The sequence below is a fragment of the Gasterosteus aculeatus genome, chromosome 15, assembly GCF_964276395.1.
Source record: "Gasterosteus aculeatus chromosome 15, fGasAcu3.hap1.1, whole genome shotgun sequence".
NCBI lineage: Eukaryota > Metazoa > Chordata > Actinopteri > Perciformes > Gasterosteidae > Gasterosteus > Gasterosteus aculeatus.
In genome coordinates this window covers 15,060,633-15,076,457 of record NC_135703.1, presented here as the reverse complement: position 1 = coordinate 15,076,457, position 15,825 = coordinate 15,060,633, and the positions used below count along the sequence as shown (strand labels likewise).

Sequence of the window (15,825 nt, the reverse complement as noted above, 5' to 3'; positions counted from 1 at the left end):
CCCGGGGGAGGAGAGCGTATTGTTGTGAGTTCTTTTCCTTCCTCCCCATCCAGGCCTCAAACACTGCCCCCCCCCCCCCCTAATTAAAGAAGTTCCGTTAGTGGCCTCTTGCGCACGATATATGTGTGTATGTATATATCATTTCCGGACCCACACAAAAACGGGGGCTCGGTGATTCATCGACGAGTCCCGAGGGAGACAAACTGTTGGAGCCGTGCGCTGGCTGCGTGTTCCAATAAAGACGCGGGCACCATTTCGGCTGAGCCGAGGTGCGCTTTAGACGCGTGCGCAACAGCTGCAGAGGGCTTCTTCAGATGTTCTTCTGCTCCTTGGGCAAGGGGAGGAAAAAACGGCTCGTGTTCACGTCAAACCAACTGACTTGGTGACTGTGATCAAGGCACGGGCGCCGAATCGGCTACCATGGCGGGGAATTAGGCAGAGAGCCGCATCGGGCTTTTTCCAATTAGCCGACGCCGTGAGACGCAGCGATTTTTTTCTAACAACTTTAAACTATGCTTTGCTGCTTTAGAGGAAAACATTAACTCGCTCGGAATTTGCGATTTAGTTGCGAGAGAGCGAGGTGGGGGGAGACCAGAGCGAGACTGCATCCCGCTGTTGACAGAGACACCACTTGTGTGCCGCCGTCGCAACTGTGCCAAAGAGAGGGAGTCTCTTTTTTTGTAAGCCACCGGGGAGGACTCGACCGGCATATCAATCAGCGTCCCGGGGAGCACCGGCGAGGAAAAGGCATCGGAGTGTGTGGGGAGGTTGGAAGAGGGATATGGCACTTTTCACGTTTTGAAGCAGCGTGGACGACTACAGACAGTAAGAAACAAATGTAAAAAAAGACCCTCCCCCCGTCTTGCCACTGGTGCGCACCGGCGAGGAGGCGCAAGAGACCCGCAGGATCATCGATTCGTACTTTGAGATCTTGCGCTGCTGCTTGTGTGACAGGACCAGACGGAGAGGGGACGGTGTAACGGAGGGATTACCGGGTGCGTCTTCTCCCATACCAACCGAAAGATTCACATACCTTTGGAACCATGACCGCCAGGATATTGTTTTGGCTCGGTTGTTCTGTGGCGTTCTTTGCCGGGCTGTTGTGCGCTTCGACAACGGCCACGGCGGGGATTGATCTCCCCACTACCGGTTTCAGCAGCGTGAACGGTGAAGGCGGCGGCGGCGGTGGCACGAGCGGGGAAACAGGCAGCAAACGGGACTCGAACCAAACCATAAACTCCAGACTCAAGAGGAAAACCCTGGCAGTGGATTTTGCGGTCCCGTCTCTGTTGCGCTATTACCTGGCGGAGTTCATAAAAAGACCCCTGGACGTCGACTGCCAGGGTTCCACTGGGTGCTACACGGTACGCGCAAACTTAAAAATGCATTGCATACCCTTGCAGAAGACCGTATCCACTTTTGCGGACTCGGCGCTGAGGAACGCGTCCCCCGAAGGACAGCTGCCCTTTTCCCACCCGCGGCCGCTGTCCAAAGTTCTGAAACTGGGCTTGACGAAAGCCAGCAGGAAATCAAACCAAGTCGTTGTGGAAATAGGAGAGGATCTAGTGCGAACCGGGTGCGGGGATTTGTCCGTGCACGAGGATGCCCCGGGACTCGACCTGGAAATGGACCTCACAACTATTCTGGAGTGGTGGCTCGGTGCGGAGGGAGGGCGGCTGCGGGTCCGGCTCATGCCCGAGAAAAAGGCCCAGGTTCCCGGTATGGAGGATCGCTACACCGCGGCCATACGCGCCGCAGATCCGCGCCTCTTCCTCCAGATATCCTCCGGGGGTGAGATTCGATATCTTTTTTATTTGAATAACCCTGCGTTTCTTTTTGTTTTGTCTTTCTCTCCCGCGTTCCCAGTTTCACGTGCACACACGTGGGCGCACATTGGAGTTGCTCTGTCTCGGGTTGTGCGTTTCATTTTTTGACGTTGAATACCGTGTGTCCAAGGACGCACGTGCCTCTCCTATGGTGAATATGCGCGGGTAAAGAGATGTCAGCACACACTAGCTAGCAGTTTGTAAACGATGGCTGAGGTTTGGGTGCGCGTGCGCCCTTTCCCGACGAAGAGAAAAGCAGCCTGGGTGCATGTTGAGGTCCGTTGCTGTGACCCGGGAGGAATTCCCACACTCCATTTCATTATTGATATCCCCATGCGGGACGGAAATACGCGTTGCATGTTGATTGCACTTCCAAAACTCGCTGGGCCATGTGCAGCATCTCTCGAGGCTTTCCTTCGTTTATCCTCAGTGCTCATCATTTCCTTCGGAGCTGTTGCATGGTGCAACGATATTTGAGCCGATTGGTTTTTTGGTGGAGCCTTGTGTTCTCGGAAAGGGACGTCCTGGTATTTTAAAAGAACATGGCTGTTATGATTATGTACAAATTAAGCCATTATCTCGTGGAAAGACGGGGTTCTTCCCTTGGTTCTTCTGGGCATCGCCACAATCAGTCCAATTGCCTAATAACTTGGATTTGGGAAGGCGGCCCAGACAAAAAAGAACCCGTTGTGGCTGGTTAACCTGGAAGCTAAAACAGCAGCTTAGAATGCATGTTACTTATTTGTGTGTCAATTATGATTTTGCTTGCATTGTATTTGTTTTGGTGATGGAACTTGACAGAAGCCCTGCAGTTACCAGCAGGCATTCGAAAAAAGCAGCTTGGCAGGAGGGATGGCAGCTGAGGATGATGGCAGTGTTTTTGTTGTGGTTTTTAGGCCCCCCCCCCCCACCCCCTTCTCGTCATAACAACCTTCAAGGCTCTCTTTAGGAAGGCACTAAACCCTAAAATGGTTCCAAGCGGTAAATGTGGAATAAAAACGACATGAAGTCTACATGTACAGTAGATATTTGCTGCTTATGTCTATTTGCATCATTTAGATTTCTCCTAAGTCACCAACGAGTGCGTTAGTTACGAGCATATTTGAACAAAACACACCAGGAACTAGAGTTTCATGCTTACTAGAGATACAAAAAAAAATTACCTGTAGTGTCTTAAGCGTAAAGTTTTTACAATAAAAATGTTTTTTTTAGTATTACCTTGAAACACCAAACCAGTTGCATTACTTTCAGTTATTACAGAGGGGTGTGTTCATAGTTTATACCCCGATTTATGGAAATTTCATTCCTGAATGGCAGGTATGTTTTATGGCTATTGATTGTATTTTCAGATTCATGGACTGAAACTAATATCTTCGTTTAAATGTTTGACCTCTGCATGAGCCATTTAACCAAATGAGAAGAAGATATACCCCCACACACTGTTTTCTAGTTCTTTTACTTTACAGTAGCGCTCCCAGACCACGGGGCCACACAGAAAGATTTTCTTCCAATTACATGCGCTTGTCCCCCATGACACATTTCCTGAGGGTCATATGCAAACTGTTGTCTAACATGAAACCGGTCCGTGAGGCAAAAAAGGTTAGGGACTGCTGCTTCACCGGGTCATGACGTATCCACTGCAGCACCACACAGGCATTCAATTAACACAGCTGGTATAGTGTTGGCAGGGGGGAAGCCAGCCAGGGGTGTCCTTCTTAGTGGGGACCTCAATCCGATAGGTTTTGTTTTAGAAGGCCGCTACAAAGAAGACTTAATTTGGAGCTCTAGTTCCACTGAAATGCTTTTGCATGCACAGGCAGAGTGCTGTGTTGTACCACGTAGGCTGTAAATGAAAAGGTGGACGCAGTCAGTGACATTACCCATTGGTTTCTCAATCCGTAACATTTTAGCTCGTCCCTATTTGGTTTTCAGTGAATTTGCCATTTCTTTATTTGCTGCAATCAGAAGAGACACATGAAGGAGGGGTACAACTGAAACCTGAATGAGACCTTTTTAGAAGTCCAAGACATGACAATTCACTCGTGACACTGTCAAAGGGATGCGCACAGGTAGCGACGTGTCAATCACAGGGTAACCCCGCCCTAAAGCGCACCCTGCTTCATGGTCTATTTTACTTTAAATGGGACCATAACTTGAAACTGGAATTGGAGTTCAGAAATTAATGTCCACTTTTTTAAGAAAGGAAATGAATTTCCGTCAGAGGGAACCGGAGCCGTTATGTCGCTCTCCTCTCTGCCACTGCAGAAACTGCACTCTTACAACTGCATGGTTATGTGTTATTGTGACCATAGCAGTGGATTGCTTAGCCTCGGTGCCGGTACTCCTTTATGGTCTGGATTTGAATACTTGTGGAGCACCGCTACAGGGCCTGCAGATTAATATGAAAAAGCTAATGCTCTGTTTGGCATATTCCTGTGTAATATGAAAGCTAGACACTTGCTTCTCTTTCTTGTTCTTTTTTTCTTTTCCTGGCCTCTGGTAAGATGCCGACTAATAGCGTGAAGTAAATACCAGCCGCCTCAACCCGGAATAATTTGACGATCAAGCAAACGCGCCTGGGGGAATCGAGGCATTAAAACTCTGCAGTACATTTACACTTCCTCTTGCCCTAAGCCCCCCCCCCCCTCTAATTAGGAACACTGCATGACTTATGGCGGTGATGGGGTGGGGGGCTGGGCGGGAGACCGGCGGGTGCTGGGCAGGTGTGATAAAGGGTTGACCGCTACTTTATTAACCTGTTATGTTCACCAAAGCGCTGGCATTAACAGGCTGCGGGAGAATAGTTACCACCATCTCTCCTCTACGGGAACAAGAAGCGCCCTGGAAGTGTCCTCCTGCTTGAGAAGAGAAGGAAAGGGGTGGTTAGCATACATCCTAACCATACATCTTCCCAATGTTTGGCCCCCTCAGCTGTGCCCCGAATGCAACACACACACACATGACCGAAACCCCCGCCAGCCGACTCCCTTTGAGAGGCTTAGGAATCCGAACGTTCTCAGCAGTCAGGCTATTAGTGCAATTAGAAGTTGGATTACACGCCCCCTACTTCTGTTTACCCTGCGTCGCTTGTGGCCCCCCTTTTCTTTGAAAGTTATTTGTTGTTGAAAGCTGGATTAGCTTTTTAGGTTACATGCGTTTCCCTTTTTGTCTAAAGTTTTTTGTGTCATATCCCTCCATAGCTCGATGGACGATCTCCAGACCAAAAGGGAATTTCTTTTATTACATAAAACCGCAAAACCATCCATGCATTGAAAAGCTGAAACATGCAAATTTGTGTTGCACAAATTACAATTATCAAAACTATATTCAATTCTGCGTTCAAATAATATAATATATATATATATAGTCCAGACTATATGATTTGATTTGAAGTTTGTGTGTGTGTGTGTGTGTGTTTGTATATATATATATAAACCTCTGTTGACCTTTTGATTTAGTCTGCCCAGGTGGGAGGCTAGAGTGCCGACGGAACCCCACCAAAGAATGACATGGCGAATGAGTGTGTGGAGTAGTGGTAATCAATGACACCTCTGACATCTAAAGCTTGCATCAATCAGCCACTAATGGAAAGTCGATAGGAAGTCAGAATGACATGCCACTTTGTTATTTATTTATTTATTTATTTATTTATTTCTCTGATTGACCCGCTTCGTTCATAAACCCCCCCCCCTCCCCCACAGACCTCCCCCCGCCCCTCATAGATGGACCCGCGACTTCCAGATGCTACAGGTTTTAGCTGGCACAATAAAGCGCGCTCGTTGGTGCGTTAGCCCGAGGGGGCGCACAGGCCCCCTCCTCCCCCCCCTTGCCTTTGTCAAGGTCTGTCACGCTGCAGTGCTGTCAGGGACTCTCCTTGATTCGCTTTCTTTTTCTTTAAGCATGTGAACGATGACACTTTCGTGGCGTATGCAACTCTCACCAGACACGGCAGGTTTTTCGGCATTGGAGATCCAAAGTCATGAGATGACCCCTGAACCCTCGGGGATCCATTCAGGGAGGTCACATTCAACAGGGCTGCTGTCGGCATAATGGCGCGGCGGATTCCCCTGAATTTGAGGGGAACCAGGGAAATCATCTATTTGGCTGGTGGAAATGTACGGCCCCCGCGTACCCAGCCCTCACATCGGTTGGCCCCATCTCAAGTCCTCGGAAGGGGAAGTGGGTAGGGCGGTGTTGGGGGAAGGCAACAGTTGCATAGAAAGACAGCAGTTAGCATTCTGTAGCCAGCCACACTTCATTTAAAATATGAAAACACAGAGCTTGTCAAATTGAGAGCTCAGTGGGTAAACACTTTCAGAAACTAAACAATAGCTAATGCCATCTGTGATAATAACCAACGTCGTATTTAATGCCTGTGTCCCTGTTTTGTAAATTAGTGGGTAGTCAAGGTGACTTACGCTGTGATCCCCCCCCTCCCTTTTTATGCTCCACTTCTCATCCAGCACGGTCTTTCTTACACTTCTCGTTCCCCCAATGTTTTTTTTTTCTTTTATACTTTCAAAAAGAGAAAAAACAATCGTGTGGCTGCCAGTTTGATTAATGGCGAAACTCATGTGCCCTCGTGGCAAGAGTTTGGCTCAGAGAACGTTCAGTAGCCGAATGTGAAGCACGCTCAGCACCACGAGACGCCCCACTTCCATAACGAGACCAATGAATAAACGAGGGGGTCTTACTTTTTCCTGCATGCAACGTGGGAACATCTATTTCTGTATGCGTTTGCAATTTAAATGCCACGATGCCACACAGGCCCAATTTGGCTCCTTTTCTACCTTTTTGTAAGCATGCTTTGTCGTACTTTTGTTGTGCACTAGGTGTTCTTTATGCCGTAGATGTATGTAAGGGAGCAAACATTTAGGAAGGTCACCTGTGCAAGTCAAGACTGCTATCAGGGGCACAGGTTTCATGTTATCTGTGCCGAGTCAACACACATGAATGCACTATTCCCTCTACTGTGTCTTTTTGTTTTGGAAAATGTAATGTAAATGTGCTTTTGGCACCCATTTTCCCTATATTCATTTAAGTTATAAACCCGTGGATTTAAATGGCTCATATGTGCAAACATTTCTACCCTATCTGCACATCCCAATCATTCCTTATACAGCAATTGCTTCTGAGAAGTCAAGAATGAAGTAGTAATATTTTGAGGGGAAAGATTACTGCAAGAATAAAGTCAAAATTAAATGAGGTCACCCAATTTTCAAAAGTCTATTCAGGGTTATTACTGTGCTGTGGTACTATTCTGTTATTATGACTTAAGGAGTTAAGTCTCAGATTAGAATTATTAATTAGAATCATTTAACAGTGGCCCTACATTTCCCTCGTTTCTTGTTACGCTACTAATTTGATTGTTTTAGACCTTCCTAAGTCAAACCTCCTCTAATCATTAGCACTAAATAGTTTTTAATAGGGCCCAAATATGTGTTTGGTATTACAGAACCTTAAGTGTAAATACATAATTGGCTCATGTATTTATTGCACAACTAATGTAAAATAACACATGCTTATTCGCTCAAAGCATCATCTTTCACCTCTCGGCCAAAGTTGGAGCAGCATAGAAACAACTAAACTAATTACCATGTTTGGCTATTGCCATGATGTTCACTGCCTGTGTGATGCGTCTTTTTGAATCCCACTGATCTTTGTTTTTATATTAGCTATTTATTCAAAAGAAAATGCGCCAGCTGCGCTCTCCTGCCTGTGTCCTCTTTTCCCCAACTCGCTTCCTGTCAGTGACTAACTTGTAGGGAACGAGGAAGAGGAGGGAGGGGAAGTGAATGAGAGCCTTTGGTCTCTAAAAGCCTCGTCCTCTGGATTTGTAACTGAATTGAAATTGGTAAGATGAAGGTAGCAGTCGAGTAAACAGATATGAAGCCACGGCTGAAAATCCCTTTTGACTTTTAAAACTGTAAACCATATATTGTTGCATACTTGTTGGTTGTGCAGATATTGAATTTACAATCTGCAGTTTGGAGCAACGTTTCTTCAGACTTTAAAGCTGCAGTAATTATTTTTTTTCAGCCACTTGTGGGCAGCAGAACGAGCATAAATATTTAGCTTTTTTAGCACAGGGTGACTACGATGTTAGACGCACGGCGACAGTGTAATGTGTCTTTTGAACATTAACGTATGCAAACACAAAATACAATTTTTTGAACTAGTTATGTCTCCTGTAACAATATATTGTGTTTCGGGATTAAAGGTTTCGTTGAGCGGACGCCACACTGCATCGTTGTAGAGATAAACCTTGAAAGGTGACTGCTTTCAAAATTAAATTGTGGAAATGCAAAAATACTGAATTACTGCAGCTTTAATGAGTGTGATGGGGAAGAAAGTGTTCCTGACACTTCCTGAGGTCCTGAAGGAAGAAACGAGTTTTCCTTTAATTTCATATAATTTTCAAACCAGGCCGCAGCATGAATGAAAGGAGGATGTATGAAAAAGAGGGACTTTTTAGTCTTTTCAGTCCAGTGGAGCACCACTAATCCTCGTCTCAGTCCTCATACTGCTGTTTTTCAGGTCCAACTGATATTTGAGCTATGTAAAATCTGTCCCTGTGACGCAGATAGTCTGAGGGGGAGAAGAAGCTCCCAACAGCCACCTGGAGTTAAAGACATTAAGACGTGTAGCTGTCACCACACACACACACACACACACACACACACACACACACACACACACACACACACACAGACACACAGCCCGAGTGCTGTCCCCAGCTCCCTTTATGATCCGTAATGGGATTGTTGAAGAGCGCCAGCAGCATCCTCCTCACAGGACTGAACCCACTTGAAGAGGCAAGGAAGATCTGCTGCTCACTTAACCCACTGATTCCACGAAACGTCCACATCCCCGACCCCGCCCATTGGCCTGGCTGAGGCTGGCGTGTTGATTCATGAGGGGGGGGGGGTGGTGACTCCGCCTGCCAATGAGGACCTAGACCAATCGTCTACTTTCTGACAACAAACCTGATCGCTAGCTCGAGTTTTTGATAAAGTTTTTGGTTCAAGCCACAACAGTCAGAAAGCGATCAGTGTTTCCTCTAGGTTTACAACTTACTAACTTTCAAGTTATTTATTTGTAAATAAGCATTGTTCTAAGTCAAACCTTTCCCGCCCCAGTGTAACGCCATTGCCTCTAAAAAAAATAATAATAAACTAATAAAAATGCTTTTTTTTGCCAATGTTTCAAAATTGATGCCAATTACTACCTTGCGACTGCTTACTGTCAAACCTGCTACTTGTTGAAAGTTGCTCTACAAATAATCTTCTCTAATACATTCAAGAACCGTTTTTAATGAATTTCCTTTCCCCAGCTGCTCTGTGCCTGTCAGGGGGCTTTTGTTCTGGGTAACGTTACGGTGTCTAAGCATGTGTCCACTCAACACGGCCGTGCTGTACGTTTTATTTTAACCTGTACTGAGAAAACGGTCTAAGCTGAAATAACAAACTGCGAATTTGTGTGTAAATTGTGCAGAGATAAAAAGAAAGGCGCTGCACATCTTTCTCGCCCTCAGAGGCATTTTAATTGTTTCAGTCTGCACAAGCTTTGCTTGAGCATTGAGGTAGAGGACCTAATGACAGTGTGTGTCCCAGTGTGCTTTCATGGCCACGCTCGTATGGACACGTGCATGTCTATCAAGAAGCAAAGGGGTGTCTTCGGGCTACACAAGCCTCCTCCTCCAGCCAACAGCTAGCAGCCATATCAGCAATGCAGCAAATAAAAAATAAAAAATCAGCACTTCAGATATTTTTTTTTCTTAGTGCCAGCTGGACGGCAACATGCTGACCCTGCCGCGCTTGCACGGTCTATGAAATTATGCCACAACCCTCGTCCCACTGCCTCCCAACTCTTCTTCCTCTTGCCACACACACACACACCCCTTGTCTCTGTGTAGTACTAATGCAGCCGGACCTAAGCGGTTCTTTTGGTGGCCAGTAGAAAAAGAGCACAATGTCCAAGGAAACGCGGCCTGGTTGGCTGGTGCAGCTTGTGGATGAGTTTTGCTTTCACCTGCGCGCACACACTAAAAATAAGGGGAGGGAGTTAGCCGTATGGTCAGCCATGTACAGGTGGACGCTTTGCAAAGACTGTGGAGGGAGCCAAGTGAAACGTGAGCTAAACTGGTGGGGATTTGCCACTGCGTTTATGTCCAAAAACGCCCCTTCTGTTGGTGCCTTTTGGTTGTGGGTATGCATCTCTCAAGTATGAACTAGTTGTTATAACCAGATGCTACGGGTTTTTCCTTTGAGCTGCATAGGCTCATGCAGTCAGTTAGGTAACGTCTTGTCTCAGAGAACAAGACAAAAGGGCCAGATGTCGTCTCCGCTCTTACGGCACACCGGGGAGCGCTAATGTTGAACGCATCACAGGGCGATATCGGACATTCGAGCGGGGGTGCAGGTGTCTGCGTTAGTGAATGGGCCAATGTGTAATTTCACTGCGGATGACAAAAGCTCCACGAGAAACACGCATCTCTCAATCATGACCAAACTCTCTGATGAAAAGCCTGACTCGACTGTCATACACTCTGGATGCCAGGCTGCCGGTTTCCACGGGCGCAAAGCTGCTGACTGACAACTGCAATGACCGGTTGTGCAAAGCAGTGTTTCTCAAACCATTATATCAGGCCCCCCCCTGGTCGCACCAACGGACAGACTAACCCCCCCGCCCAAAGAAGTAAATCTAGGGGAACACTGTAACGGACCAGCTACAGCTAATAAGGGGAGAGGGTCAGTGTTTTTCCTCAGAAAGGAGATGTCAACAGTTTTGACTCATTTTTTCTCCCCAGACTGAGCCCTCCTCAGGCGAGGCAATATGTTCTGCCCATAAATGACTAATCTGAACATATTTCAACCTAAGAGTTGGAATTATGGGAAACGGTTCACACTTCTCTGTGGCACTACAAAGTGTGTGTGTGTGTGTCTTTGTTTGGATCCATTGGATACATTGAGGCCATTGGTTTGACCTTCTGGAGATGGGGGTACACATTCAAGGTCTGGGGAATCGCGTCTCAGACCTGTTCATTTTATTTATTAAGTTAGGCCGTTTTTCACACCGCAGTAGGACTCGTGCTACCTCAAGCCCTTTTTTAGAGATCTATTACTGCTGCCAACCTGTCATGGCACCTGTAATTTACTGGTACCTTCAAAAACTATTTGGGGTAAAATACAACAACTTCAAGTATTTATAAAAGTTTGGGGTAAAATACAACAACTTCAAGTATTTATAAAAGGTAAGGTTTAATATTTTTGGAAAATGCTTTTCTTTTTCTACCAGAACAATTGGCTGAGAAGCCTTTTCTCACTTACAAGAAGGTCTCAAAAACTGTACCAGACTGAACTGTTGCTAAATTTGACAGTCCCAGTTGATCTCTAATTTCTAAGGTTTCTACTGTCAAAACTAGTAATCAGCAGGTAAACAGTGCAGTCCTGCGCTGAGCTAATTGTAATCCATCATAATGTGTAACATGCAGTTTTTGGCAAGAAACTTGTGTAAATGTCGTCAATTTAAAGGAGATGTAAGAAGGAGTCAGTTGAAGAACCAGAGTGATTTAATGCTGACAAAAATATCATGTTCGCAAATCATTTGTCACGCTGTTGGTTTGTCTTCATCTCATTTTGTATTTCCCTGCCTCTCGTGTCCCGGGGGTTCTTCACTTCCTCCCTTGTGATTGTCCGCTTTGTCCCCATTGGTTCCCATCTCTGTCCGATCATCTGCAGCTTCCCAGTGTATTGAGACCATGTGTGTCCTTTAGCTGCCGATGAGTTGCGACCTTGACTGTAATTGTGATTCGCTTCACCTTGTTCTTTTTTGCTGATGAAGTCATTTTTGTTTGAAACATGGATTCTGCTGTTGATTCCTCGGCTTGCTTCGCAAAGATGACACCATTTTTTTAAAAGCAATCCTCAAGGATGTGGTGGCCAACAATATATAACTGTGTTTCAACAAAAGCGGTTTTGCAATTATCAATATTGAATAATCAAATCACCTTTTGATGTAACTGGCTCTCCTTTGGTGTGTATCTGTTAGGATTCACTTGTAAATGCTTTAATCTTTCATGTCTGATAGCCATCAGATTAATGCAGTTACCAATGAGCACCAATGACACAAGCGGAAGCACTTAATATTGTACATTACTGAATTAAAGAATGTAGTCTGAATCATTTCTGTCTCGTCGTAGTCTTTGCTGGCCTGCCCACCCAAGATGGATTTCCCTCCTTCTGCAGCATAGATATATATATATGAAAATTCAGAATGATTTATCTATCTTTGTATCTGCTTAAAAACACGTTAATAAATCGCTCCTCTGCCTCACTTGTGGCAAGCCCCATATAAACTGTGCCAAACATGACACTGACAAATCCAGCTGCACTTGTTAAATGAATAGACATCTTGTTTATGGTTGAAAAGCTGACCTGACCTTCCCTTTTTTCTCATAGGCATCATTGTGATGTAATTAGATGTTGAAAGTTGTCCAGCTTCTCTGTCCTAATATGTCCACAATGATTAGGTCGTGATATCCGTGATAGTAAGAGCCAATGTTTCTGGAGATAAAGACAACTGTACCCATGCGTGCCAAAAAAGTTGATTAGAAAATGAGAAGGAGCAAATCGCCCTTTTTGATGAACCCAGTCGTGATCAGGTGGCAGGCCGCCGTTTGGTTTGGTGAGCACAGGCATTGGCCAGTTGTGACAGAGTAATTCATCTCCATCCCAGTTGCTGCCTTTGTGTTAAAACAGGACTCATTCGGGCTGCTACCGAATGCCAGCTGGCTTTTAAGGCCGGTGAAAAGAAGAAAAACTAACAAACAAATGAAAAAAAAGGGGCCAAATTAATGACTGCCAACGGAAGCGAGACCCAGCTCTTACGCTGATTAAACATCAGTGCCATCAAAGGGCAGCAAGCCATTACAGATAGATTGCATTGGCTCTGAGGCGAGACAAGTCGGTGAAGAGAGGTCTCGCCCAACGCAGAGGATGCGTTCGCTCAAGTCTACGGTGAAGAGAGCGGCTTTCAGATACGTGTTACGTTTCCGTTAATTCTGTGCAAAACGAAAGCAACTGCACAAAACCAGAGTCCACAAACTATTATAACTAAACTTATGGTCATTAGTGTAATTGTAATCATCACTTATTCAGAATTAATGTGAGCCAGTTGGTTAGTTGTGACCCTTTTTTGAGAGCCTTTTTCCTGCTTAGAAGTAAAGTTTATAAAGTGCACTGGGTGCCAATATGCACGGACGATGGTTTGGAGGAAGAAAATTAATCAAGAGGTAACTAAAAGGAAAGAGATGCCATTTGTTTTGCTGCGGATGACGCAGTAATAGTCCTGTTCTGTGAGACGGGGGGAGACGTAATGAGACACACAGTGCTTCAGTTCAGTATCATTAAGATGAGGGTTTTAAAGCGATTATTTCAGGCTGCTGTAAGAGTCCTTTGGAAACGTTGGAACTATTAACCAACGTGCATGGTTTACATGCGTGTAATCGCAGCACGAAGCACTCGCAGCGATCTTCCGGCCCTAATTATCATTTTAAGGTGGACTGATCACAGTTCAAATAAGTCAAATTAGACCTGTTTTAATTAGCACACAAACCCCCTCCGCGGTTCATATGGTTCTTTATTGGATGGACGTAGTGGATAAAAAATAATAAGCCTGATGACACGAGAAAGCGCTTTTTCTTTCCACTCGTAAATTTACTGGGTACAAAGACCTGGTTCTTATCACTAAACGGTCATAAACTCACTGGAGGGGGCTGTTAAGCCTTCTCTTTCTCTCTCTCTCTCTCTCTCTCTCTCTCTTTTCACTCCGATCTTATTCTCGTTTCTGCGCCAGCAAAAGATCTCAAATCCCAGGGACCCAATCTTTCCATCAGCCATGTGGTAACGTGGCCAGGTTTGGAAGGAAAATGGCTTTGGTCTGAAATTCTGCTAATGAGGACACAAAACTTTCATCGCAAAGCTCAACAAACGCTCAAAGGTCGAGAAATCAATGCGTAAGAAGATCCAAACACGTCCAGCTTTGTATGAGGGAGAACACTGAGAAGTAAACCTGCAAATCCAGTCTTTTATTCCCCCTCCCTGCAGTAGACCCAGCGGGGAACACCCTGATTAATTACATCGTGGTGCATTGTCTTCCATCTGGCAGAGTTACTTATCTCCCCAGGATGAATGACTGCTTAAACGGCTACTGTTTCATCTGCAGTTGGGTCCCTTTGCCAGTAAATGGGGTAATAATTTGAGTGCAAACGAACCATTTTCTTCAGTAATAGAAATATTTTTTTCTCATTAACATGTACATTAGCGCTACGTTTCATGATACGCTGAGATATAAGCGCTCTTAGACCAAAGGGCTTTCCCGGAATTTGAGTAAAGAGAAGCCGTTTAAGAAGCGTGTGGTTAGTTTGTGGGCCTCCAGTAAAACATGGGGGAGATTAAAAAAAGTTGTTTTTTTGTTGAATTTCCAGGCATGAAAACATACACTTTCCACACATGCTCACAGCAGCTGTGCTGCGACCTGCTGAAATGCTGTGCAATTCAGGACGCACGGTCTGACCTTTTGGCGTCTCCCGCAGGACAAATAGTCATTTCAAGTAAGCGCATGTCTGGTGAAATACATGTCCGGGTGTTTAGCTGCTGGATTTAACCCAATGAGCAGTTTGATGCCTCTCTTCAAAGTGTGTGTAAAAAGTGTGTTTGTGTGTGTGTGTATATATAATATATATATATATATATATATATATATATATATATATATATATATATATATATATGTCATGTATGTGTGTATATATATATATATATATATATATATATATATATATATACATGATAACACATTTGTATGCCCTCCTCAGCTCCAGCTCCGGTCTTGTATAAGACTGTCTGGATTTGGAGCGGGCAGCTATAAACAAATCTAGTGAAATAATTAGATACTGAATAAAAGCCGGAGAGATGAAAGGGAAGAGTGGCTCAAGATTGGAGGGTAACATACGAAGGAAGATGAGAAAGATATGCAATCCTTAGTTGAATGAACACCATTGAGTTATTCACGCGATCTTGAAGTGAAACCTAAAAAAATTGTGGGAAATATTGTATGTCTCATCTTACTTTTCATTTTGGTTTTCTGAGGAAAAAAAGACAAAGATGTTCTTGTAAATCTCAGTCCCACACACTGGTGAGGTACTGCTGTAGTTGTTAAAAGAATACATAAGTTCCAGTGGTCGTTAATTGTCTGACATTTGTTTCTTCTACTCAGAAGGAAAAGTATACAGTTTCTTTTCCTGCACTTTTTTCTTTTGAGATATCCTTTAAGTTTGGCAGACGAAGAACTTTGCAGCAAAAACGTGCTTGGAGGATTAGCATGTGTGATTTGTCCAAATGTATTGGATTTCTTTTGAATTTTGGATTACGTGGTTTGAACTTGCGGGAAACAGAACAGGCAATAGTGCATAGCTCAGCAGAGGCTGCACCATCATCTCGATCTCATATTTTATAGAGAACCTGAAGGAGCTCTATACAATCTGATCACCTCCTCACAATGATATAAAGCTAATGTCTACTTTTTGTTTGCTACTGTTAACTCTAATACACCCCCTCGTTTACAGTTTTAATGTATTCATCTCACTGGTTAAAAGTTTGACCTATTTAGTTCAAACCATACAAAAAATAACGTGTAGAAATGGCTGCAGCTTGTCAGGATTTAGCATACATATTGTTTTTTTAAGTCATTAAGAGGGAAAGAAGAAATTCTTGACAGTACATCAAAACACATTTATAAACCTGTTATTAACACTCAACAGTCCTCTAAATCTGACACAAGGCGAATTTTGTCTAAATGATTTGCATACAATCGGACTGACATGACGGAAGCCTTGAAAAGAACGGAAATCAATAAACCTCACACATAAAAGGAATCAAACGTGAGGAAATACATAAACTCAAAGTTGCTTTGCTGCTCCCATTCAAGCGCTCGTTTG

General features: G+C 44.5%; 1 protein-coding gene across 2 annotated transcripts in view; it reads left to right on the top strand.

Annotated features, from left to right (window-relative positions):
• Positions 1–243: 243 nt before the first annotated feature.
• Positions 244–15,825, top strand: part of alk (ALK receptor tyrosine kinase) — a 299,200-nt gene continuing 283,618 nt past the window's right edge. The window contains exon 1 of one of the 2 annotated variants that reach the window (XM_078089066.1): positions 244–1,791. In XM_078089066.1, the coding sequence (XP_077945192.1) occupies positions 1,044–1,791 (748 nt within the window). In that variant the 5' untranslated portion in view covers positions 244–1,043. The remainder of the gene's footprint in view (positions 1,792–15,825) is intronic. The other variant, XM_040199092.2, reaches the window with a different exon arrangement.